The 27360-nt window shown below is 36.0% G+C and overlaps 3 protein-coding genes across 3 annotated transcripts; all 3 read right to left on the bottom strand.

Moving 5' to 3' along the window:
* Positions 1–147: 147 nt before the first annotated feature.
* oscp1b (organic solute carrier partner 1b) lies at positions 148–8887 on the bottom strand. The gene is made up of 10 exons (XM_081389075.1): positions 8640–8887; positions 6092–6246; positions 5616–5783; positions 5246–5326; positions 4974–5077; positions 4226–4354; positions 3925–3994; positions 2242–2381; positions 1430–1493; positions 148–1209 (listed from the first exon to the last, which is right to left on the bottom strand). Exons 1-10 carry the CDS (start codon positions 8749–8751, stop codon positions 1090–1092), a joined length of 1143 nt encoding a protein of 380 aa, XP_081245201.1. The 5' UTR covers positions 8752–8887; the 3' UTR covers positions 148–1089.
* Positions 8888–9112: 225 nt separating this feature from the next.
* On the bottom strand, positions 9113–11193 carry LOC308704632 (cornifelin-like). Its single transcript, XM_081389074.1, has 4 exons — positions 11101–11193; positions 10154–10322; positions 9816–9952; positions 9113–9700 (listed from the first exon to the last, which is right to left on the bottom strand). The coding sequence occupies exons 2-4, from the start codon at positions 10260–10262 to the stop codon at positions 9602–9604; spliced, it is 345 nt and encodes a 114-aa protein (XP_081245200.1). The 5' UTR covers positions 10263–10322; positions 11101–11193; the 3' UTR covers positions 9113–9601.
* A 20-nt stretch (positions 11194–11213) lies between these two features.
* On the bottom strand, positions 11214–27305 carry mrps15 (mitochondrial ribosomal protein S15). Its single transcript, XM_081389073.1, has 8 exons — positions 26852–27305; positions 17316–17378; positions 15597–15672; positions 15371–15419; positions 15134–15218; positions 14964–15022; positions 11965–12156; positions 11214–11878 (listed from the first exon to the last, which is right to left on the bottom strand). Exons 1-8 carry the CDS (start codon positions 27003–27005, stop codon positions 11786–11788), a joined length of 771 nt encoding a protein of 256 aa, XP_081245199.1. The 5' UTR covers positions 27006–27305; the 3' UTR covers positions 11214–11785.
* Positions 27306–27360: the final 55 nt, after the last annotated feature.

Raw genomic sequence — 27360 nt, 5'->3', positions numbered from 1 at the left:
TTATATCTATATAAGTGCACAAGAAAATAGTATTCATGCTTTGTTGATATTGTTTTGTAAAAAAAAAAAAAAAAAAAAAAAAAAAAAAAATTAAAAAAATTAATCAATATATCAAATAGGAACATTTATGTTGACCAGTCATTATTTGCAAAAAAATCTACTTTATTTCACATTCAAATCTATTTCAATAAAATGAAACAGTAAACAGACAAACATGAACATTCATATACAGTACATTAACTTTAATAAATAAGCTCTATTTTGCTTATGAAAAATATAAACCGTTTCATCCACCACACATATTGCATTGCTTTCTTTCCATGGAAGGTGGTTTCACATATACATTGTCATGTAACATATGCAACAATTGTACACTCTAAGACATTTTATTTGAATTTCTTGAAATACCTGACTTTGTTGCATTCCCTTTGAATAAAGGCAAAAACAAACATACACCAATTGTCCTGGGGCTTCCTGTAAACCAGTTTAGGGATCTGTGCTCAATATTTACCACAAGTGCACTTCGGTTTCCACCATTACCCTGTCTTAAGCAGCGCATGTTTTGTGGATACATATCCCGCACCTTTCGGTTGCACATCAAATGGATTTAAATGCATTCCATGTGCACAGATTGTCCTCTTTGACAACTAAGATAGTCTAGGAAAGGCGTTTCATTCGGTCCACTGATCTAAATGTCATAGAAGGGTCTGCGGCATCAAAGCCCACACTGCCAGCAGACGCTACTGTGAAGACTGATATCAAACCGTTTGCTGAAGTATGCCTCAGTAGGTCCAAACTAACTTCACAGAACGAATATGGAAAAGTAAATATGGTCCCACAGCAAGACGCATTTACATTTCTAGACCTGCTATTTGCATTTCTCGCATTTAGTGGGTGGCAGGAGACAAAAATTGCACGAAATTCTCAATAGAAAGAATTTCTCGTCGAGCTTAGCTGTTGTTCTGAATATATATGGTTGTCACTGTAGCTCCAGACACAAGGCCGCTTTGCTGAGTAAAACATTGTAGCACTTTATCCTGCTTTACTGCTCAGTCACTCTCATCAGTCAAAGGGAACACCAAGTTTAAGTCACAGTCCATCCATCATGGCCAGGAGGTCATCACCCTTGCTGCTGGAACTGGGGGAAGGTTCTCCCGTCTCTACGAACTCTCCCATGATCTTAGCCAGCTCAGCATTGGTCTGTTTGTCCTGAAATGAGCCAGTCAGAGGTTTATTGTTACTCCCATGGTCCACTTAGGCAGTTTAAAGTTAACCTAAGACTCAAAAACCAATTAGACAAGCTGAGAGCTTTGTCTCAGTGTGGGTGGATCACTCAATAAGGCATTACAATGTTTTCTGAGGCCAAGGATCCCATAGCATTGTGCTGAAACAACCTAAGTGTATTACTTTACAAGGGTACAAACATTACCTTTGTTGCCTGGATATTAATAACTTCATAAGAAAGCTCATCCGGTCTTAATATCAAAGCCTCCCTGTGGAGAAAATCCGTATTTCAATTTTTGTATGAAATCTCATGCAAAAAACAAACATCATCATCCATTTCATTGACATTTCAAGCTGCACTCTCATGTTTGAAACCACACAACATGTCAAGAACATGGCAGGGTCACATTTTACCCCACAATAAAGAGTAATCAATTATATTTGTATATGCACTTTATGTATATGCTCACCTAGGCTACATTTATTTGATTCTTTATTATGTAATTTGTGCAATGTAATTTCATACATTTTAAAATGTAATGTATTCCTGTGATGGCAAAGCTGAATTTTCAGCATCATTACTCCAGTCTTCAGTGTCACATGATCCTTCAGAAATCATTCTAAAGCTGATTTAGTGCTCAAGAAACACTTCTTATTATCAATATTGAAAACATTTGTGCTGCTTAATATTTTTGTGATATTCTTTGATGAATAGGAAGTTTTACTTGAAACAGAAATCATTTGTAAAACTATAAATGTCTTCACTTTCACATTTGACCAATTTTATGTAACCTTGCAGAAAAAAAAGTCTAATGAGAAACATTATTGAGAATATATATAATTGAAAGCAAGTAAAATGTCTAGACATATTACACTTATGGCATGATTTCGTTTTTATTTAGGGGTGAAATACCATCTCCTAGACATGTTTCATTGAGATGCAGCTTTAAATCTATTTGTGACGTTCTAGTCAAATTCAATTTAGACTATAACTATATTTTTAGAATAAAAACTTACTCTTCCTCCTCGTCAGTGGCGAAGAGGTTAACACGGAAGCCAGAGTCAGAGCCGGCTGGATTCTGCACCTCCAGACCTCCCATTAGTCTAGCAAGCAGGTTCAACTCTTCTTTTGCCAAAGGATTCGGAGTTGTGTTGACCTTCAGGATTGTATGAATTCAGTCAAATATGCATGCTAATTACATTACACATTTTTCTGAATTTTTTCATGATGTACATAATGAACTAACATTCTAAAATATTTGAATAAGATTTGAATATATGAAGAGGATGCAAATTATCATGTCAACTAGGTTATATAAAGTGCCCCTATTATGCTTGTTCTGATATAACCTTTCATGTAGTGTGTAACATAGCTGTTTGTGAATGTAAAAGGTCAGCAAAGTTTCAAAGATCAAAGTACACAATAAATGGTGTTGTTGTCTCCCAAAAGAAAGAATCGATTCTGAACTGCCTGAAACAATTCGTCAGTAATTCCAACTCTTACTTGCCTGCACAAACCTTAACCTACATAGGTTTGTAAAAAAAAATGAATAATGCCGCTTATGGTTTTCATTGGCTGCCCCCAGACAATGTCAACTTTGACCCTCAAAGTTGTAGCTGAGACTGGAAGAGTTTGGTTACATTTACATTTAATCATTTAGCAGACGCTTTTATCCAAATGAGGAGAACAATAGAAGCAATCAGACCAGCAAGAGAGCAACAGTATACAAATGCTGTAACAAGTCTCAGTTAGTCTAGCACAGAACACATAACAAGGTTTTTTTTTTTTTTTTTTTTTTTCAGAAACAAAACAAATAGAATAGTATAGAATAGAAAAGCAAGTGCTAATATTAATTGGTCAGCTGCTGACCAAAAAGATGTGTCTTTAGACATTTTTTGAAAATGGCTAAAGACTTAACTGCTCGAATTGAGATAGGCAGGTCATGGTTAATGTTGTTGACATGTTGAGAAGACACCGTAAAACCGACGCCATTATTACTGTTCGTATCACTGTGTATCAAGCACTGAGGAAGCCTCCGGAGCTGGAATTCAGATATGGTAAGGGTTCATTTCCGACATGCGCTGTAAGCGGTAGACCAATCACAACAGACTGGGCTAACTGACCAATCAGAGTAGGCTCTCAGAAAGGCGAGGTTTAGAGAGACTGAACTGTTTCAGGCACTGTGAGAAAAAAGGTGATGATGCAATGTATATTATGAGAAAACTAAAGTGTTTTTTGACCTTGGATGCATGTAAACCTATTGTAGGAGACTTTAAAAACTAAATTAGGAACCTTTAAAATAGCATAATGGGGCACTTTAAAGGGATAGTTCACCCAAAAATGAAAATTCTGTCATCATTTACTCACCCTCAAGTTGTTTCAAACCTGTAGGAATTTCTTTTTTTCTGCTGAACACAAAAAAAGATATTTTGAAAAATGTCTGTAACCAGACAGTTGATGGTAGCCACTGACTTTCATAGTATTATTATTTTTTTCCTACTATGGAAGTCAATGGGGTCCATCAACTGTTTGGTTACAGATATTTTTCAAAATATCTTCTTTTGTGTCCAGCAGAAAAAATAAATTCTTACAGGTTTGAAACAACTTGAGGGTGAGTAAATGATGAAAGAATTTTCATTTTGGGGTTAACTTTCCCTTTAAAAGAGTACTAAGAAAGTATAATTTACTTATAATCTTACCTTGGTGTGTTGTGAGGAGTTTTTTGAGGTTCCAGACATGTGTGTTTCAACAGGGCGGCTCACACTGTACCTGAAAGAACAATTAGGACAATTGTACAGCTGATGTGCCAGTGAATGGCTACCTGCCTCAGGTTTACAGCTAAATTATTCACAAATCAATTAGAGATAACGCTTTGCTACAGATAAAACTTAACACGGATGAATTACACCCCTGTATCTGAAGATCCACAGAAGGTGTGAGTCATATGATTCAACTACTGAATATTAGTAGGAGTATTATTAGAAAGTGGTTGATGCTCACATGTTTGTGCCCAGTTTGATGACTCGATCACCATACATTTCAAAAGATCCCTCACGGAGAGCAGAGTTGTAGTTGCCGCCATCGCGGAACTGCATCCTTCTCACCTCCTCACCACTACAGCTAAACATCCTGGGAATTAAACACAGTCATGAAAAAATTATTGATAAATAATAAAATAAATCTAAAATAATTTTAACAGCATTTCTTAATCTAAATGATCTAATTCTTTTAGAAAATTTAAAGAATTATTTTATTCATGCCATTTTATGACCTTATATTAATTGAAAGACGTGATGCAATATAAATTAGTGCAGTCAAATCAATTAATCACAAATTAATCACATCTAACTAGTATATATATATAAATATAAATAAATGAATCGATTTGATAGCACTAACATAAAATGTTAAGCTAAATCTTGATGTTGATAAAAATAGTTCAGAGACATGTTACTGTATATGTCAGCGACCCCTAAGCACTATTAGAATAACTGCTTTCAGTCACAGTCTAAACACAGAACCTGCTATACTTAGAATAGCTCTCTTATATGTCCAAGTCTCTTGTTAATGCAATTAACTATAAACCCTCACCATCAGACTCTGTCGGCTCGAAATGACGGAGGTGATTTCAGAGCAAACATATGCACAACTTCAGCTATAAATTTAGAGGCTATTTATTTATAATGTTTAAAACAAACAAATTTATAATGTTTTTTTTTTGCTATGGATGTTATCCTATGAAGCTAACCTCATGAGTCCTGGGGCGTGCATCCCATACGGAACAGGGCCTGATGTGGGGAGGACGAATCGTCCATTGGAGTTCTGTACTTTGTCTTTCAGGAAAATTGATACCTAAAAAACAAGTTAATATATGTTTAAAATATCTTTTGACTTTGTCAAAATGATTATTTTCTGCACCTTCATAAACATGACCAATATAATTGGTTAATTCTCAGATTGGGTTTCCCGGAGTATTCTGTATTCATGTACATGAATCAAAATAAAAAACAAAAGACTTACTCTTATATGCATATCTTGAAAGAAGATGAGGAGTGTTTGTCTAATTAGTTGAAACTCTCCACCAGATAAAGGGGTATATATCTAAGAATTACAAGCAAGAGAATAAAACATTTCAAAGCCAAAATCAGAGTCGAGCTGACAATGATAGCAAAATAATTGCCCAATAATAATAATAAGCATAATAATAAACTTTTATATTAAATAAAAATATGATATATCATTAGAATGTATTATAATATTAAATAATAACATTGACATAATATAATATTAATATTAAATTAACAGATATTAACAATGAAAAAATAACTTTTTACATTTAATAATTGAAAACAATCTTAAAATGTATAATTCTGAGCATTAACGCCATTACCTCTATGAGTTGTTTGTTTGTTTCATCCACTTGGCTGAGGATGCTGGGAGTGTCTTTCACAAAGTCCCTGATGGCATCCATATGGTTGAAGGACACAAGGAGGATGTCTTTAGGCCGAGGACAAAGCAGGACTTGATACTTGAACGCCATGGTCATCAAGTCATAGAGCTGTGCATGGGAAAAGCACAACAAAGGAGCCATTACATATTTCATAATATTACACACCAGAGGGAGCCATTTATCACTATTATGCTTATTAAAATATAATGATATTTATATATAAAGGAGAAAATAATTCAATATAAAAGAGAATTTCATAAGTACTGATTTGTTTACTGAGAATACAGAGAGTTTTGTAGAAAGTTCTCACTAGGAAAATATGCAAGAGTCGCACCAATAAAAATAAAGCAAACAATCTGTTATCAGAATATTCAAGAAAATGACAATGTATCCTTGACTTTAGTTTTAGTTTTCACCTTGTCCATACTAGCTTGGTTGAGTCTCATGATGGAGGCATGAGCCAGTCGGTCAAACACCGTCCTGAGGGCCTTCTTTGAGTACAGCTCTTGTGGCTTGAACAGCTCCTCCAGGAACTTCTTATTGAACATGGTGGTAATGATATCATTCATAACTACCACAACACAAACACAAAGACAGAGTTGCAGTGAGTCAAAAGCAATTCTGTGCAAACACGAAGCTGACAACAAAGCCAACACAATGCAGTCTGTACTGTAGAAAGCCGTTTTGCCAAGAAAGATAGACAAACAAAAATAATATAAATCAAAATCGGCAGATGTTTTCACAGAGAAGCGAGCTGGAAACTCATCACATGTTGACTGAGGAAAACACCAATGCTAGAAACATATACTGTCAAATGGAGGATTTCATTTATATCTCAGTACTAAAAATAACCGTATAAGCTTCCTGAATCTTTGGGGTTCTTATTCTACAATAGTAGATTTCTCACGCGAAAACATTCCAAATGTGAAATTACAATTAAAGGGTTAGTTCACCCAAAAATGAAAATGATCCCATACTTTACTCACATTCAAGCCATCCTAGGTATATGACTTTCGTCTTTCAGCCAAACACAATAGGAGTTATATTAAAAATATCCTGGCTCTTCCAAGAGCCTTTATATTTATAATGGGAGTGAATGATACCTTAGTTGTTGAAGCTCCAAAAAGCGCATCCATCCATCATAAAAGTAATCTCCAAGAGGTTGATAAAGGCCTTCTGAAGCGAAGCGAAGTTTTCCATATGTATAGCTTTTTAAACTATAATTACTGGCTTCCGGTAATCTAAATCTAATCCCTCGACTAAAGATTTTTCGAGTCAACTATTAGTCGTTCATTTAAGCGATTAGTCGACTAATCACACGCCAAATCATAATAACGAGCCTTTAATTGCCTATACATAGCCTAATCAGTGCTCAAGCGCATGCATAAAGCTTGCCACAGCGCACCAGCAAAAGTAATGATTATGAATGTGTCTTGAAAAAACAGCAGTCTGCACCTATTTGCACATTTAATAACATAATCTGAGAATATTTGTTTTCCATTTGAATTGGTTCATTTAAAAATAGAAATTTCAAGCTTTCGATAGATGCATTGTACATTTTTATTTTGTAAACAAAACACCATTATGCTACTCCTACATCCTACGTCGGGTCAGAGTTCGCTCTTCCACCGGAACTAGACTCGCGTACGGCTGTTGCCGGAAGCCAGTGATTAAAGTTTATAAAGCTATAAATATGGATATTTTTCTTACAAAAATGTATAGCTTCGCTTCAGAAGGCCTGTTTTTTAACCCCCCCGGAGTCACTTGGATTACTTTTATGATGGATGGATGCGCTTTTATGGGCTTCCAAATCTAAGGTACCATTCACTCCCATTAAAAAGCTAGGATGGCTTGAGGGTGAGTTAATTACGGGATAATTTTCCTTTTTGGGTGAACTAACCCTTTAAAGTAGCACAAAACCCCCATCTCCCCCTACACAGCAAGTGCCTATAAGAGCCGGCACTACTTTGCTCTATGGCCAGCAGCAAAGCAAGCAGAATGTTAACAATACCTCTTTTTCTGTCCTCCTCTAGCCAATCTGCTACAGTGGCTACAAAGATTGCAAATCAAAAAGGACATATTTAAAATGATCCTCTAAGGAAGTTAACTAAATAGCAGGTATGGCATCAGCTACATGTACTGTATCACATCTGCAAGCAACAAGCATCTTATTCACACTGTTTTGTGACCTCTGTGGCACACTTTGATACCAAAAGGCAATGTCGGCACAACTACAAATTTCGTTCTTAATATTTCAGAATGCAAAAAAGAGAGGAAACCCTTATACAGGAACATATATTAGACAGGAAACCATGATACTGGCAAGCCGTTGAGCAAATGTAACTGAGCCACAGTGTTGCATGCAACAGAATGTATGCTTAACAAATGCAGTGCATTTGTTTTAATAAACTTAAAACATACAAACGTCATTACCTCCAATTATCAAAACTTCTGATGAACATTTTTGATTTTTTAGATATTAATATTTAGCAGGCCGCAAAAAATATGGATATCTATTGTATAATGAATTGTATTAGTTTAATACACAATATTATTTTTGTAAAATGATATGTCAGAAAAGTGTGACATTTGTGCTATCACTTATTATATTTGTTTTCTAATGCAATGACGTTTTTAGGGGCCACTGCATGTTTCCATGGACAATCTTTTGCATAATTAAAATGTTTTTTCCCCCTCTCATTTAAATTCTACAAGGAATGACATACCAATGCAAAAATGACTTGTTTCCTGCATGTAAGTTAACTGAATTGGGATCACTGTATTCAAAAACGGGCTAACTGGCTAATTATGCACAGCAATAGCAGAAGATCCAACAACTAACGTTACTTTCCTTTAGAAAGATCACAAACGATGATCATAAATACAACGTTTAGCTACACCATAACCCGGGTCACCAGAACAGACTTGCTTTATCAACTCCCTGGCATATTAGCTGCCATCTACCTTTCTTCGCTTTATCTGCTGGGATATTCTGAGCCCGCAGGCGCTGATCCAGGATGTACAGCATTTCTCCACCCAGATTAATGAAGAGAAGAGGAAGCGTTCGCGTCGACATCTCCACTGAAGATGGATAAAGAGCAGCTAGTATCGGTAAGCAATCACTGGATGTCAATAAAAATTCGCGACCTGCGCTCTGCGTGTTTGTAGCTGAAGATCCTGCAGAATAATAAGCGTCTGTAAACCCTCTCTCGGTTGCCAGGTCACCGCCAACAACAGCCAATCAGAGGCGCTCGTACTGCTGTGCGATGATGACGCAATACGTTTCTCCATGAAAAGCAGGTAATACAAAAAAACTATTTTGTAGGCCTATTTATATAATTTATGCGTTGACGTGATGGTATATGTATGATTTGTATGGTCGTTTGTGAAGCACAAAATTAAAATAAAAAGTATTATAATCAACAGCAACTGAGTTAAAATAGTAAATAACTGTGAAAAGATTGTTTTTTATTATTTTTTTATTTCATACGAATAGGCAATTCCACTGTACTGTGTGTGAGGTGAATATTAAACATGAGACAGTTCCTGTACAGTAATATATTAATGCTGCAGGTTGGCACATTACAGCAAATTTGTCAGAACGTACAATATTGTATTAATGAATATTGCAAGCATTCACACAATCCTAAAATTACTTAAATATAACACTTAGCTGCAATAGTATAACACAATTTACTTCGTTTGCCAAGTAAACAGCATTGGTCATCTTTTGTATTCCCAAAAAAAAAAAAATCTATCTATAGGCCTACAGATTCTATCATTGTTTTAATTATCCTGCCTCATATAATACTTATTGATTTGTAGTTTCATTGTGATTTGGATATGACTTGAGATATGATTGATTAATTAATTACTTAATGTATGTTGATTTTTGTTGAATTTAAATTTAACAGTAATGGCAGTCACTAGGTCTCTCCATTCCTGATACGAATTTCTCTGGTCATTCGACATGTTTCAAATATTCCACAGCAACAGGTCATCAAAGCGTCATTGCATATTGTGCCCTGCAGGGGAAAAACAAACAAACACATGTAACGTGTAACACATACAAGTGGACAGAAATAAATCCATGGATAAGAATTCTTATATGGGAAATCTGATCCTCAATCTTCAGCATACCTGTATTCCATAGGTTAGACGCATGTGTGTCCTCATTGCAGCCATTCCTCCAGGTACACATGAGAGACATACATTCTCACCATACTTGTGTGCTGTGTAACAGCTGAGGGCTATTGGACAGACACAGCCAAGAGCACCTAGACAATGAAAAGAAAAAAAAAGCAGACAATTGCTCAAAGATCATGCATTTTAAGTTAACAATGCACCACTGATAAAAAACAGTGAAGTGACTAACACAGAGTTCTCATTGGCTAAATATTAAACCACCTAAAATATACCAATAAAATCTTTAGTTTGAATATAATTTGGATGGTTTGCCGGCTGATCTCAGAACTTACAGACAAGTAGGTCACTGCAGCAAGAACAAAGACCGGTGCTCCACTCTCCAGTCTGCACATTTGTACCATAAGAGCCAGCACCAGGCTGAGTGACGACTGGGTTTGACATGTCAATCAAAACGAGCAGTCCAGCAAGGAAGCCGAGAAAATGGCTCGAGATGTTTTCTTCCTAGGTAATTTGTAAAAAGAATGACAAATTTAAATCCATCAATTCTTAGAATTTTTCTTTTTTAAATATAATTACCACTTCCTAATTTATAATTAAACACCAGTTTAGAAAGAAAAATATTGACTTCATATCATTTTCCATTCCATTTTTGAGCGATTTGTGCTATTAAAAGGATAGTTCACCCCAAAATAAAAATTCTGTCAGTATTTACTAACCCTCATGTCATTCCAAATTTGTATGTTATTTCTTTTGTGTAACACGAGAAGATATTTATAAAAAATACTTATGTTCTTTCTTTTTTGTCAATACAATGAAATGCTAATTTGGACCCCATTGACTTTCATTGTATGGGCAAAAACAATTGAAACGCTTCTCAAAATAGTGTTCCACTTAAAAGTCATAAAGGATGGTTGAGGGTTATTAAATGATAAAAGTCTGATATAAGTCTTATTATATATTTGGAGATGAGGGTGAATGATAATTTAACAGTTTTACAGGATAAAATATTTTACATTCAAACACACACTTTGAAACGCAAGAAATGACTATAGATTGCAAATAAGTCTGGACCAGTGCTAAATGCATTGCGCTGCTAAATTTTTAACAGATTTTTCTCATCTATATCCCACCAATATTAAACAAATAAAATGAAATAATTTATCTGATTAAAAGGTGATAGAAGAAACAAATATCTTTGAGTTTTAGGCTATACAATTATTTTGATTTTAAATCGATAAAAAAGTTCTATAATATAAAGTTGTAGACTTCGAAAAAGTACCTCGTGTTCTTCTGAGCCTCTTGATCAGCTTGCAGCTGAAAAGGAAGTTGTGACACACACCAACACACCACGCTTGCTACTCTCGTATGCATCGTTTCCGATTCACGCATATAAGCTTTACGCAGAGCAGATCACGGGGGGAGGTCTGAGTTGTAATAGGAAATGTGACCAACAATAATTCTTTACAATCAATGGATAATCTCACACGAGTAAAGCATTGATAGTTTGACCTCAGATCATGCACCTGATTGTCATGCATTTCTTGTAAAATTATAGAGTTCAGGGAACTGAGAGGAGCCAAACCATTTGCACTAGCCACACAACCACAATGCATCAGTCTTTCATATGACACACGTCTTCACCAGCTGCTGATCCAAAACTCCTGAATGTGCGAAACTAACTTGTCATCAAAGGATTTCTATGAAGTTATTCTGATATAATCATCAGTACTTTGAGGAATGATAACCAAACAACACATTTTAAGATCTTTTATTTGGTGCAGCTATAATAGACTTCAGAGAAATTAGTATGTTTTACCATTGACAAATAAATGACAGCATACAGATAATTTGATGCAGATCATATTTCTGATTGGTTTTTCTTTGAATGTCACATGAATCAAAGGAGGACATATCAGATTGTTCTTCTGAACTTGACAGCACACAGTTCATGGCTGGCTTTGTGGTTATTTGGAGGATGTTAGCTCCTTTTCTTTAGCCTCCGTTGCTTTTTGTTTCTCTCTCTGCTCTGCTTTTTGTTTCTGGACCGCTTTAAAGACCTGAGAGGAAGAAAACCACAGGTCAAACACAAACCCCGAACTCTACAAAGAACATTGGGACATTTTAGTAAGAGCTGAGAACTTACCTTATTGCAGAAGGCCTTTTTGGCAAGCCAACGTCGGGTGACCCGCCGATAGTATTCAGGAGGGAACGTGTACGTGATTCCGAGCTCTTGGCACACCTTCACAAAGGATTCATAACGGGTCCTTCTCAGAAACTTCAACTTTTTCTTCCTGCTGTCGATGGTCATGAGCATCCATCTTTTGTTGGCTTTATCCTAATGTAATATGACAAAAGAGGTTTTGATGCTGTTGTACATTAATTTGACTCATTTGCTGCATCCTAATTCGCCTACTTATGCTTTAAAAGTATGTACTGTTTTTGTGAAGTAAATGACAAACATATCTTTTCACAATGTTGTTGCAGATGAAATATAATGTGGATAACATTAAATAAATATCTTTTCATTAGGTTAGATACTAATCAACTGAAGCCCCCTTTATCTAAAGCTCTCTACTTAACATCTCGCATATCTGTTTTTTTGTAGTTTTAAGCACTTTTTATTCGTGTTTGTAGTTCTAATCGAATCCTAGTCCAATGCGCAATGGGCAATACCAGCCATTAGACTGTGCAAGGATCTGCACTTCAGATTCGAACCGGAATTAGAAGACCATCCTGGTATCTTCGGAATACTCATTTCAACACACTACGATTTGGGACAAACTAATTCTAATTTTGAATACTATTTAGGACGGATAGTATGCGAATTGGGATGCATCAATTGTTTCAACATTTTCTTAAAGGCCATGCCAATTCTGTCATTAATTACTCACCCTCATGTTGTTCCAAACCAATAACTAAGACTTTCATTCATCTTTGGAGCTCAGATAAAGATATTTTTAATTTTCTCTTATTTTTTGTCCATCCATTGAAAGTCTACACAACCAAAACTTTCATGAATCAAACAGTTTAATGCAAGTCTTCTGAACGCTTAAGACATGATCGGTTCTAATGATGAACAGATTTTAATTTAAGTTTTGGTAGTGTGGACTTTCAATGGATGGACAAATATGATGAGAATATATTAAAAATATCTTCATTTGTGCTTTGAAAATGAACAAAAGCATTACGGGTTTGGAACAACATGAAGGTGAGAGAACTTTCATTTTTGGGTGAACTAACACTTTAAATAACAGAACTAAGCACAGAAAACTATGCTTAATGATAAAAATGTGTTTAAAATTATTTATATAAACCAGCATATACAATAATTCATACATACTGTATATACATATCATCAAATCAATTGACATCAGCCGAAAATTATTCTAGAGTTTCTCCCACAACTAACTTCCTTATTTCAGGCTTTTTTGCAATAACGTTTAACCACCCAGTAAAAAGTTGATTTTTGGCAGAGGTATGAAGTAATTTCCTCTCAAATCCACAGTTAAACCACAGGGGCAGTTCATCACTTTAACCAAGAATATTTTCACTAAAAATAGACAACCAGAAAGAGTCCAAATCATTTTTATCTTTATTAAAAAGATTAAAAAAACACTTTTTTTCCCAACAAAAGTTGTGCAGCTTAATAATTTTGTGAAAACTGTGAAACCCTTTTTTTTAAAGGGATACTCCACCGTTTTTTCATATTAAACTATGTTATTCCCTTAACTGAGGTGAGTTGATACATACCTCTCTCGTCTCAGTACATGCACTTAATCGCTCAGGCGCGCGGTGACACTTTGAGAGCACTTAGCTTAGCCCAGTATATTCAATGGTATCTAACAGCAATGAATTTAGAAGTGACCAAACACATCAACGTTTTTCCTATTTAAAAACAGTTTAAAAACACGAGTAGTTATACGACCAAGTATGGTGACACAAAATAAAACGTGGCGCTTTTCTAAGCGGGTTAAAAAGGATAACTATAATGTATGGCGGAATAGCACTTTTGGAAGTACTTCGACTCGGCGCAGAAAAAAGTCACGCCTGATCCTCTTCCTCTCACTTCTGTCAATAGTGGGAAGAGGATCAGGTGTGACATTTTACTGCGCCGAGTCGAAGTACTCCCAAAAGTGCTATTGTGTGAGTGAGTGAGAGAGCATGTGTGTGTGTGAGTGCGTGCGTGCGTGTGTGTGTATGTGCGAGTGAGTGTATATGTGCGAGTGAATGAGTGTGTGAGACGGCTCGCGATGACTGGTCGGAAAACAACGTGTAGTCTGACATGTTTCTTGTCCACGACATGACAAGATTTTTAGGAGTCAAAATCGTGTAATCTGACACAGTGACTATCGTAACAGAAAAAAAAAATTATCGTTTACGCGATCATAGGTACTAAACCTATGCGCGTGAACTCGGCAATCGACTACTTTGGACTTCACCCGAAAGCAGGATGTAAACACAGGTATTTGCGCTGGCTTAAATAACATCATTTTTATACATATCTTTCACATCTACTGCAGTCAGATTCACTCGTGTTCACTCAGAAGGAATCACTCACATTTTCTGTGCACTTGTAATGACACATCAAGGATGTTAAGAGGCTAAAAGCAGGTTTAGTACTTGCCCTATTGAAGTCAACAGGGTGCAAATTTTAAAAATAGAATAACTCGGTGTAGGCAACACCGATTTTTGTCGTTGTTCTCTGTATTGACAGCACTCCAAATGTACAAAAAAATGAGCTCAATGTTAAAATTGACCGGAGTTCTCCTTTAAGGGAATAACATAGTTTAATATGAAAAAACGGTGGAGTATCCCTTTAAGAATTCTTTGATGAATAAAAGATTCAAAAGCATTTATTTGAAATATATATTTTTTGGAACAATATAAGTATTTAATGTAACTTTTGATTAATTTAATGTATCCTTGCTAAATAAATGTATTAATTTCTTCCAAAAAAAAAAATCATACTCATCCCAATCTTTTAAACGGTAGTATATATGCTTTGATTACTACTGAACACATGAGCATATGCACAGGATTTCCTGTTTCTCTGTGGGTGTTAATCAAAAGGATGGGAACAAAATGTTCTGACACCTTTACTGAAGGCCGAAAAAAGACACGCTACTGAAGCATTTTGTTTACCTTGGGGTGTTTATGCAAGTGCTCCTGGAAGTTGCGAATACGCGCTGTCATAATCGCCACTGTAATGCAAACAAGGATATTTCGCATGATTGAGTCATGTTCTGAGATTCCAGTTTGGTTAAAGCAGTGGCTTTGTCAAATGTTTTAAGAAAGAAAAAAAGAGAACTTGCCCTTGACTTCTGTTGAGCTGCGGTCATTCTCATCCCTCTGAACCTTGGCAATGAGCTGTTCCTCTTTCAAACGCAGTTTTTCACTCTAAAAAAATAAATATATATTTTGAGACACAGATATTCGAGTTAAAACACCCTGATTTAACACCCTTTTATAGTTCCTTGTAGTCCCGCTTCCTAATATTTTGAAATACGAAAATATTCAATAAAGAACTAAAAGGAAATAAAAACTCGTACATGATTTGCAAACTCCAGCGTAAGCAGTTTCTTCACCACATCGTCAACCCTGCAAAGATATGACATAATACTGCAACCGTTCTGCATTCAAGCGCATAAAGGAAGTCTGAAGTAATCATGTACTTTTTATACATGCAATCATATGCAAGGTATAATATAATCAGTGTTAATACAATAATGAGCGGATTAATGCAACAATGGAGAGTAAACAAAAACGAAACCTTACGATTGTGCAAGTGGGACAGATGCATATTCATGCTTCAGCATGGATGGATGCAGGTCTTGAAGCTGACTTGGGAATTCTGGGAAGAAAATAAAGCAAAGAGCCAATGAGTCTTATCAAAACTGATATCAAACTGGCAGGCTATCAAACTGACTTTCATAATTTAAAATTCAAGGCCTGTCAGTATTAAGGTCCATTCACACTAAGAACGATAACTATATTATTGCCCATACCAACGCACAATATCTTTCTGTTTATATAGGCATGCACTGCAGTTTTGCCGTAAATGCTCGAGCTCTTACAGCAGGATGGATTCTGATATAAGCTTTGTGTTTTTGTTGTTCATCAGCTCAAAAAAATTGTTCTGAAAGTGATTCCAACAATATTGTTCCTCTTTGCTGTTCTCATTACAATTGAGGTGTGGACTCTGCTATTTTTTTTATATTTAGATTTTTTTTTAGAACGATATCTTTATTGCTCCCGTTATAGTTATCGTCCTTGGTGTGACTGGGCCTTTACACTTGGGGGCAGATTTACTAAACGACAAATTAATGTGGAGCCACAATCTAATAAAAGTGTCAATGGTAGAGGAAAGTTCTGCAGGTGATCTACTGAGAATGTGGCAATTCACAGTGTAAGACTGAAAATACTGGTTGAGGCCTGGTCTATGAGACAAAAGGGCCCTGCTGGCTAATTAACATTCGACCTCCCCCATACAACCTCACTTCCTCCCAGAAACAACTAAGAACTCACACAAGAACATAGTTTAATGTGAATGTTTATCATTCTGTTTATCAAACTGTTATGTTTTGGTGTCATTTGAAATGTCTCAAAGTGAGTGGTACAGATATCTCATATCCAGATAGATAAAATAAAAGGAAATAAGGTTTATAGAAGTTTGAAGAAAACTGGTTCAGAGATAAGGCCACCCCTCTTTTGTTGGATAGAAGCCATTTGAGGGTGGTCTCCCCCATCCCCCATGTCACCTGGTCAAAGAGGATAAAGGAAGGTGTGCTTCACATGAATTGAATAGGTGGTCTCTCCCTTTGCTCGCTCTCTCTCTCTCGCTCTCTCAGGTACAAGCTGGGTAAGATTATTTGGTGTAACCAATGTATAACCATGTTCTAGATATTTGAATTGATTGTGGAATCGATCTCTGATATCTGAAATATTAAATTGTTACATGTGATTATTCTAACTGATTTTGACATTGTTCATTTAATGGTTAAAAGGAATAGTCAAACATTCGCTCACTTTTAGTGAGGCACAGATATTATTAAAACCTTTCATTTATGGAGTCAGATGAAATAACGAGTAAATATATGTGATTAATGTATTGCAAATTTAACCAACCAATACTTTGCATGAGTGAGGACAGAACACGTGATAACCTTCCCTGTGTATTGGCGAACCGGTATTGGACCAATATATCGGGCCTTACAACAGAGTCATGTCAGGTGCAAAATCAGTTAAGACATGCTTTTGGGCATGAAATAATTACGCAAATACCACTAAATTGACAAAAGTAAATATAGTTGCATGATTCACTAAAATACTCTCCTACAATTGCATATGAAATAAGGTCAGGCGCAAAAACAACTGTGACCACGCCTTTTCAACGCTCATTTCTCACTGCATGTCTTTAGTAAGAGGGTTTGCGCTATCGCAAGCTGTTAGTAAATCTGGCTTTTGGTGTGTTGTGGCACAATTGTTTTCTCTTACCTTGTTTCTTTCTAGAGGGCCGAGCATACTGCCTCACTGGTTGGTTTGGAAAGGTTTCATCACCTGAAACAAACCGTAAAGTCATATATATATTGCCCAAGTCAATTTAAAATTGCTTACTAAAAAATAATAATAATGCACAAATGCAGAAACTACAGATTTCTTTAAAAAAAAAAACATGAACCATGTAGGAGAAGACTGTTTTCATTTGGTGTCTGTTTAATAGTCTACTTTAATAATTGTAATTATTCATGATGCAAACCCCTTTAGTTAGGAGACATTTAAAAGCATTTGTAAGTCACAAAGCTTTTTACTCTCCTCTGAAGCTCAAGAAAGACTATTTGAGACACGTCAATGGTGATAAAGTGTCACCAAGGGTGGGGGTGATTTGGTTGGCCACATCCTTCCCGCACACCCACTCAAGGAAAAGACACGTCTGTGAGACTGTCATGAAAAAGAGTTGTCATCACAGCCAGGTAAATTGAGACAAATTTGTAAAGTGTTTTTACACCTTTTACTTTGAGCTGTTGCATAGTCATATAATTTAACTTTAGAATGTCAAACACTGGATACTGGGGAGAGAAGTTTACATTTAATTAATATTTTAAGCAAATAAATTTGAGATTAAACTGAAAAATGGTTTCAAAAATAAAAAATTCTGTCATCATTTACTCACCCTTAAGTTGTTAAAACCTGGATGACTTTCTTCTGTGGAACACAAATGAAGATATTTTGTAGAATGTTGGTAACCAAACTGTTTTGGTTACCATTGAAGAAAAGTCATACAGGTTTGGAACAACATGAGGGTGAGTAAATAAAAGACTCTTCATTTTTTTGGGTGGTGGGAGAAGTTAGGTGAACTATCCCATTAAGTAACATACTGGTTATCTGAAGGAAATGTGCCAAATATGGCTAAACAAGTGACCTCGTTATCTCTGATGGGTAAGTGTACCCATTAAGTCCATGCAAGTACCATTTAAGCCCACTTTCAACTCTGAAGTCAAATTAAAAAAAGAGAAAATAATATTTTATGCTGCTCATTATTTTAACCAATCCAGTGATTTGTTACTTCCCTGGCATTTATTGTGGCATAACAATCACATTTGGCAATGTTGAGTTAGCCCCACCATGTGCATGCTGTCTCAGGGGACCTCACACAAAGTCACCCCAAAACTTTGGTGTTTCGGGACCCTTCAGAAATCAACACATTTCTGCCATTTTCAGCCATTTCTTTGGTAACTACATTGATATGTCAAATAAGAGATAAATGTTTTGTTTTTTGTGTATGAACAAATAGTACTTTATCATTTTATATAATTTTCCTTTAAATGGAAAGATGAGTTTTATTAGCTTGCATTCAAAGCTAATCTCTAGGTCAAACCATTAGCCTTACAGAAAGGCTAGATTGCCAAAGAATTAAGCATGTGAACTGCAAACAATAAATGTTTTGTGATTCATTCTACATTAATTTACAAATATGTACATCATACATTGTTTTGTAGAGAAGATTATTTTCATAAATTAACTTTTTTTTAAGATGGGCTTAAATGGTATAGTACCACAAAACGCATGCAAGCTATAGCCAACACAAGCTAACCTTGAATGAAAAGAACTTGAGATCATTTCTCAATGTGGGCACAATGAAAATTACTATGATACTTAGTCCACAGTGTATTTAAGCTCCATGCATGCATTTGTAAACATATCTTACATTTTTAAAGGAAAACATTGTCTTTCTTCACCATTACTCACTGTGGAACCATTTAAGCCCACCTTATGTGTTTCAATGAGGAATCCCTCTAATTGCAAACTTTGATACATTTTCTGAAAGTGTTTAGTGATAACATTTCTTTGTGTGTGTAACGAGTGTGCTTTTACCTTACTTATCTTTTAACCTTAACTTACTTACTACCTTAATTTACAACTACATTTAGATAGGCCTACAAATTACACGCATTCATTCAAATGAGATGTTTTGTCCTGTTTTGTCCTAAAGTCTCTTATGTATAACCAGACATATTTCGGGAGCCAAGCCGAGTTGGGGCTCTGGACTCCGGGCATGGAGGGGTCACCCAGTGGGCCCCCTATGCCGGGAGTATTGAGCCCTAACTCGGCTTTCTTCCCGAGATATGGTCACTTCCTGTGGAACTTTGATCGGGCATAACTCCAGAGTCTAGCCGACCTAAGGCTGCATACTCCCGGTTTGGGGGGCCCACTAGGAGACCCCCCGAAACCCCAGAGTCTGGAGCCCCAACTCGGCTTCCTTCCCGATATACACTCGGTTAAACTTCCACCTTTGACCAGGCATAACTCGGGAGCCAAGCCGACTTAAGGCTCCAGACTCCCGGTGTGGGGGGCCCAATAGGAGGCCCCCCTATGCCCAGAGTATGGAGCCCCAACTCTGCTTGGCTCCCGAGATACACCCGGTCAAACTTCTGGCTTGACTCCAGCTACAACTACAAACAAGCCAACTTAAGGCTCCAGACCACCGGCCACAAACCCATCCCACCCAGGGCTCTAATCAAATAACAAAAGGATTTTTTTCTTAATACTTCCCTGTTACTGAATAAATATATTGATGTTTTACTTCTTTAAAAACAATTAATTTTTAGATTTTGTGAATCAATGATAATGTGGGCTTACTTGGAACACATGCGGGCTTAAATGGTGCCAAAGTACAAATTAAGCCCATGCCAGACTTATGAATTTATTCTTAAATTATCTTAATTTTATATTCTAAAATGTACATCAACTAATTAATACATTTTCAAATGAGAGATAAATCTTGCATTTAAACAAATGATTTTTCTTATACACTGTCAATATCTATGAAAAAAACCTAGACTTAGAGTTTGGTAGCCTTAATAGGTACACCTACCCCTACTTAGAAAAAGACTTCCAGAAAACTGGTCAGCATTTTGATGATGCTTAAGACATCTGCTGTTGTATTACTATGCAAGTGAGCATTTGAGAAAATCGCAAATACATTTATACATAGTTTTTTTCTTTTTAAACCTATACACCCACTCTTTCATAGTTCACAAGCCTTGCGGGAACTAGTAATTCATCTCTTTTCCCCACACATTATTTTTTGCCCGAAGAACAAGAAAACATGTGCGAGAACTGAGCTGCAAGTAAAAACGTAAGGGCAGCAACTTGCCTCGTAAAGCTCAGGTCGGAAGGTTGCCATTTTGACAGCAACAAAAAAATGGGCCATGAACAACTTACCACCACATTCTGACTGAGGGACTCTCCCTGTACTACAAGCTGATTTGATAAAAGCATCTGATCAATAACTTACAATAACCGTTCAAAGGTTTGGGGTCGTTAAGATTTGACTCATGTAAGAAGCCTCTTATGCTCAATGCTGCATTTATTTGATCAAAAATACAGTAGAAAAAGTAATATTGTAAAATATTATTACAGTTTTAAATGACTTTTTATTTTGATATATTTTAAAATGTAATTCATTCCTGTGATCAAAGCTGAATTTTCAGCATCATTATTCCGGTCTTCAGTGTCACATGATCCTTCAGAAATCATTCTAATATCCTGATTTGGTGCTCAAGAAACCTTTTGTATTATCAGAGGAATAGAAAGTTCAAATGATCAGCATTTTATTTTTTTAATTGTGTAGAAATTGTTTTTAAAATTGTGTAAGAGTATCAGGGTGGTGTGGCTCAGTAGTTAAATATTTAAATCTGTAACATGACGTAGGTTCAAATCACAGGAGGAGAAGGAAAATGTATGAAACGTCACTCCTTAGTGACCCCCGTTTACTCCAAAGGGATTTTCCCTGTACTAAGCGTACTGTCAGTCACTTTGAAAAAGAAAGCATCAGCAAAAGGACAATTAATAGTAACAACCTAAAATGGATACATAGATCATGATCTATAGTATGGCTACTTCATAAGCCGTCTGGCATCCTACGCAATACATGCTGCCTTAAAGGATGTACAGTAAAGTGCACAGTATGTAATCTTTTTGAGACAACTACCAGTACCTAGAAGTCAGCAAATAACAAGTACTGGCACTTAACCATGGTCGTAACGGTATGAGATTTTTATGGTATGATAACCATCTAAAAAAATATCAGTTTCACAGTATTAAACAATACATTTATTATTATTATCATCATGTTAAAATGACCCTTAAATGAACGAATACAGGTTTTTTTAGTTGAACAAATGCATAATTACAACAAACTTGAAACCATTTGTTTTGTTTTTTCGAATTTCAATAAACAAAAAGAATGTCTAATCAAGAATGTAATTTTTTTCATTAATAATAATATTAAATGTTTAAGAATAATAAAATGTATTTCATTATTAAGTCCAATGAAATGTATTTTATTCAGAAATTCTGTTAGTCTGTTTCAAATCATAAAACAGAATCTATAAAAATGAATACAAATAATTAAAATAGCTCAACACAACAAATGTTTCAAGTGGTTTCCGCAAATTCAATTAAAAATGCAACTTTTAATAACTTCTGCAGTCTCAAAATTATTCATGGCAATTTAGTAATGAGTAGAACACCCTTTAGCAGTTGTGACCTGCTGCAAACGAGATGTATAACCAGACACCAGCTTCTGGCAGCGTTTCTGAGGAATCTTAGCCCACTCCTCATGAGCAATGGCATCCTGTTCAGTAATATTCTTGGATTTGCGTGCTGAAACTAGGGGTGTGCGATATTGACAGAAAATGATCTCTCTATATTTTCTGGGATTTTCTCAATTACGATTATTAGATGCTATTTTGCTGAGTGCGTTTATTATGTTGGTACTTTGGCAGATTTAGGACTGTTGTGTACAGCCGACTCCTAAAATTTTTGATATTCTTCATATTCTGTGTGGTGGTCAGTTCACAGCAGTGATAGAAATTATTTTTTCCAATGTTTCAACTGATTTTTTACCTAATATGGGCATTTTTACCTTTATAAAGCCATTTTAAACCTAATTGCATGCATCATCTTTTGTGTCAATTTCATAAATTTAATCAAATTCAATTATAAAAATAAGACACAATAGGGCTGTTACCAATCAAATGAAATCAGTATCAACAAAATTCCTCTTTGCAATACTGAATATTGATATTTAAAATTATTTAAAACAAGAAAAGATACTATAAATGTGAAATTGAAACCTCCAGTAGGTGGCAGCAAGTCACTGTTAATGAGCGAATCATTGAGATTCAAACGATTCATTAAAACGGCTGATTCATTCAAGGAAAGAAGCATTTGACTATCTATCCTAGTCAACTGATTCGTTCAAAAGCTGATTCACTCAGTAAGGAAACACCAGTGTGTGGCTTTGTTTTGAACTGTTTTCATTGGAAATAGTGCAAAAACAGGCAATATGGTGTCTAAAACATAAGTCACTTAATATGAACTTCTTGTTTATTAAACTTGTATAAAATCAATATCACATTTGTTATCATGCTGATATTTGGAGAAAAACTGAACTCTTGTGATATTTATTACTAAATGATTTAAATAAAGACTAAAATCACGCAGTGAAAGCGTGCACTCTAAATGTGCCCGCACTAGTCTAATCTACAAGATTATATCACGTAGAGTATGCATGCACTTTCTGCGTGTCTGTGAGGGATATGCTACACTCGATAATGTCAAATAGCATATTGCTAAAACAACAATTACGATATTATCGCACACCCCTAGCTGAAACCGCTTTCTTCAAATCCCAACAGAGATTTTCTATATTGTGCAGCTGAAACCTCAGTGCTGAGGGGTTTTCTGAACCTGTCTTCTCAGAAATCTGGTTGGAGCCACTGATAGCTTCCTTTTTCTGCCCTATCTAGGTAGTGTAACCACTGTTCCTTTAACTTTGAACTTGCAAACTATGGTTTCAGTAGTGTCTCTAGGAACATTAAGTGCCTTTGCCATCTTTTTGTATCCTGTTCCTTGTTTGTGAAGGGCAATGGTACCTTCTCTTAACTTTTTGGACCATTCTTTTGACTTCGCCATATTTCTAACATGCAGTCAAACGTGACACTCAACAAACTTAGCCAGTTCAGATATTTCATGTGTTCTAGCTCAAGCACACCTGGTGCAACTAATGAAGCCCTTGATTAGTTGCATCAGGTGTGCTTGCGACAACACCTGTTTTGCAGATTTGTGCTATTGTGAGGGATTCTATTCAGAGGGTTAAATAATTTTGAGACTGCAGAAGTGGCAGTTTTAGTTGACTTTGGAGAAACCACTGGAAACATTTGTTGTGTTGAGCTTTTTCCAATTACTTTTGTTTGAATTGTTCATTGTAAAGTGCTGAAAGTCTCAAAACCTTTGCTAATAAACCTGATTTGTAATGGGGGTTGAATAATTTTGATTACAATTGTATATTTCTGTCATAATTACTTCAAGTTAAGACACACTTTTATTTTAACCAGTTGCAGTAAAGACCTTTGAGTTTCAGAGTGAATCATACATGTTTACTGGTATACCGCTACAACCCTACACTAAACTAAAATGACACTCCAATAAGTACACTAATAAGAGTAGTGATTTACTAACAATAATATGGATGACTCAATATTACATGCAATACAAGTAATAGTAGTGCTTTTCTTAAGAAAAGAGAAACAGTTGTTTTAGTAGCAGATTGTGATAATATTATTATTATATTAATGTGGGGGAGAATGCAAACCATAACTCAGAAAACAAATTTATACCAGCCCCCCTAAGTCTGCAACATCAAATTAGACCCACAACCATTTATTTTCACACATTGCTGGGCATGATGACAATTCACACTTAGTCATGTCGGTACTCACACGCACATACTTGACAACCATCTTTTGCTCTTTTTCTCACCTCACTCTCTTTGTCTTAGTCACTATTTTATTGTATTTACCCTCTGGTGGTCTTCAGTCATTTCAGAACAAATTTTTTTTTTTTTAGAAATATTAAAATATTTCACTTAATTGAGTGCTATGAGGCCTAAGATCCTGCGACCGGGCTCTGCTGGTAGTCCCTCACTTTAAACTCAAGCGTAGAGGGGAGCGTGCATTAGCGGTGGCAGGGCCACGACTCTGGAACACCATGCCTCTAGAGATTAGAACGGCCCCTTATCTGTCTGTTTTCTTTAGTATATTGATTTTTTTTTCTTTTCGGTTGGTTTTACTAATTTATATTTGAGTCTGATACTGTTTTGCTAATTCTGTTATGGTTCCTCTTAGCTTTGTCGCTCTTAATTTTTGTTTTATTTTTTGTTATGCATGTTATATCTTTTAATCTTGTTGTTCTGTAACGCACTTTGGTCAGCCTAGTGGCTGTTGTAAATGTGTAATATAAATAAAATTGAACTTGAACTTATGACACTTGGTGACTTTGTGACACTTGCTATGTGAACACAGTCAACACACAGACCAAAAATGGACATTATTTGAAAAGGCTGTATGGTTATAAACAAATAGTCACACTTGTGTTCTTCACAGAAATGAATAGTGAATACGAAACTACATAGAAAGTTTCTAAGCAGTCTTTGACAAGGTCTTAATGTCTTTATCAAAATGCAAAACCTAATAAGGGTAGGTAATTATGTCTAAAAACAGTCAGGAACTAGGGATTGCACAACCCTGTCTATATACAGTGATAAGCCAAAACATATTGACCAGTCACAGATATAGCAAATATCACTGATCATCTTGTGACAAGGCCACATATTAAAGGGATAGTTCACCCAAAAATGAAAATTCTGTCAGTAATTACTCACTCTCATGTTGTTCCAACCCGTAAGACCTTCGTTCATCTTCGGAACACAAATTAAGATATTTTTGATTAAATCTGAGAGCTGTCTCACTCCTCCATAGACTTTTAAGGGACTGAAACTTGCTGGCCCAGAAAAGTTATTAAAGAGATCGTTAATAGAGTGAGTTAACGTAGTGTTTTTGCGCAGCGCGTCACACACATGACCAGCGTCGGCCAATAGTGAGCCTACGTGGTGACGTGCAACACAGACGCGCTGCGCAAAAACACTACGTTAACTCACTCGAGGCCCAGAGAGAAGGAAATGAATAGTGGAATAAAGTCGTTATTTTTGTTTGTTTTAGCGCGTAAAAAGTATTCTTGTCGCTTGATAAACTCAAGATTAAGCCACTGTAGTCACTTGGACTAAATTAACGAGCTCTTTAATAACTTTTCTGGGCCAGCAAGTTTCAGTCCCTTAGAAGTCTATGGAGGAGTGAGACAGCGCTCAGATTTAATGTTCCGTAAAATGATTTGTGTTCCGAAGATGAACGAAGGTCTTATGGGGTTGGAACAACATGAGGGTGAGTAATTACTGACAGAATTTTCATTTTTGGGTGGACTATCCCTTTAAGGTCTGGGTAGATTTATAGCAAACAATCAGTTCTCGTAATCAACATGTTGGATGCAGGAGAAATTGGAAGGAATAAAGTACAGAGTGACTTTGACAAGGGCCAAATTGTTATGGCAAAGCGACTGAGTCAGATTATCTCTGAAATGGCAAGGCCATTTACAACAGTGGTCCCAGGAGGGACAAACCGGCGACATATCTTCCCAAGGCTCATTGAAGCACAAGGGCAATGAAGGCAATCCCGTCTGGTCTGAGCCAACAGAAGGTGGCACAAGTTTAAGTTGACTGTTATAAGAGAAATGTGTCACAACACATGCTGCGTACAGGGATGCGAAGCCGCAGACCAATCAGAGTGCCTATGACCTGTCCTCTGTTGAAGCGCCAACAATAGGCAAACGAGTGACGGAACTGGACCTTGGAGAAGTGTAAGACGGTTGCCTGGTCCAATGAGTCCAGTTTTCTTTTACATCACATGGTAAATTAATATTTAAAAAAATACATTGAACTCAAATATAGTATATTCATTATTGTTATAGTCTTGTCTTTTTTGACTGCCGATGATCATCAGTGTGACCCTCAAGAGAGGTGGCTTTATTTGTTTATTTATAAATAGTGATATATCACTAGCCGTAACACACAAACAGTATATAAAAAGTGATTATATGAGTTAGTGAAGTAAAAATAGCCTTTTCTAAATAACAGGGCTTGCTGTTTGCAACGATGAATGCAGCAAACTTAAATTAGATAGGTATTATAAGATACAGATCTAGAGCTTAAAAGTACATGACTTGACTAAACGTCAAGGTCATATGACAAAACGACGACGATGTGATGCCCATTTAATAACAAAATGCAGTGGCTGAGATTTTAGAGCCCCCTAGAGGATAATACTCTAACTGCATATGCTGTCAATAAAACGTTACTAAATCAAAATGTACAAAATTAAACATTACAACCATAGTAACTGACACCCATCCTGGCTAACATAAATAAAACTCCCCCTCAAAGTGGCATGAAATGCTTAATAATATGTCAAACTTAAAAAATAAACAAAAAGATAAGTATTGATTAACGTTACCAATTAATATCCTAATTACTGTAACAGTCTCACAGGTGTTTGTGAATGCAAATTTGACAGCATGTTGAAGCAGTGAGTGCATTAGTCGTTGACTCGGAGCTCGGATGTCAAAAACATACTTACATTTAAAATTACGGGTTAACGTCCAGTTCGAAAAAGAGCTGCATGTAGACTGCCTGAAGGCAGGCACGGCAATACTGGCCTGCCTCGCGCCTGAAAATACGCTCCATGTCTGTAAGCCCAAAGCCGTAGTTCGAAAAACGTTTTTTAAAACCATTATGATTCCCGTATATAAATAAATCGCTTTAGGTTTGTATATGCTCTTGCAGAACGCATTTGCCCCTTTAGTTCAAGTAAGTCGCCATCTTTAAACAGACATTAATAATCTGCGCAGAAAATCTAATGTAAATGCAAGCAATCGAGCGACGATTGAATCGATGTAGCCTTTGTTTCCTTCCTATGACATTGCATTGTGAACATCTGAGTTTATGTAGATAGATACGTTTTGTTTATGACATAAAAAAGAGAATAGAACAACGATTGTAGCCTACAGTTCTATCATTATCTATGGCCTCCTGTCATTTGAAGGCCAGGACACCCCACTTGTCCTTTCAGAGATCATTCACAGAAGT

This window comes from Scardinius erythrophthalmus (assembly GCF_964197995.2).
Source record: "Scardinius erythrophthalmus genome assembly, chromosome: 16".
Classification (NCBI taxonomy): Eukaryota; Metazoa; Chordata; class Actinopteri; order Cypriniformes; family Leuciscidae; genus Scardinius; species Scardinius erythrophthalmus.
Note: the sequence above shows the minus strand (reverse complement) of the source record. Positions and strands in the feature narration are given on the sequence as shown.

Excerpts from the sequence above, each read along its gene's own strand:
- oscp1b (XM_081389075.1), bottom strand. The coding sequence starts at position 8,751 with ATGTCGACGCGAACGCTTCCTCTTCTCTTCATTAATCTGGGTGGAGAA. Across the intron at positions 6,247-8,639 it reads AGCAGATAAAGCGAAGAAAG|TTATGAATGATATCATTACC; the intron begins GTAGATGGCAGC and ends GTGTTGTGGTAG. Across the intron at positions 5,327-5,615 it reads CAAACAAACAACTCATAGAG|ATATATACCCCTTTATCTGG; the intron begins GTAATGGCGTTA and ends TGTAATTCTTAG.
- LOC308704632 (XM_081389074.1), bottom strand. The coding sequence starts at position 10,262 with ATGTCAAACCCAGTCGTCACTCAGCCTGGTGCTGGCTCTTATGGTACA. Across the intron at positions 9,953-10,153 it reads CTGCAGTGACCTACTTGTCT|GTGCTCTTGGCTGTGTCTGT; the intron begins GTAAGTTCTGAG and ends TTCATTGTCTAG. Across the intron at positions 9,701-9,815 it reads GTCTAACCTATGGAATACAG|GGCACAATATGCAATGACGC; the intron begins GTATGCTGAAGA and ends TTTCCCCTGCAG.
- mrps15 (XM_081389073.1), bottom strand. The coding sequence starts at position 27,005 with ATGGTTTTAAAAAACGTTTTTCGAACTACGGCTTTGGGCTTACAGACA. Across the intron at positions 17,379-26,851 it reads GTTAACCCGTAATTTTAAAT|GTGATGAAACCTTTCCAAAC; the intron begins GTAAGTATGTTT and ends GGTTTGTTTCAG. Across the intron at positions 12,157-14,963 it reads ACTTGCATAAACACCCCAAG|GATAAAGCCAACAAAAGATG; the intron begins GTAAACAAAATG and ends ATATTACATTAG.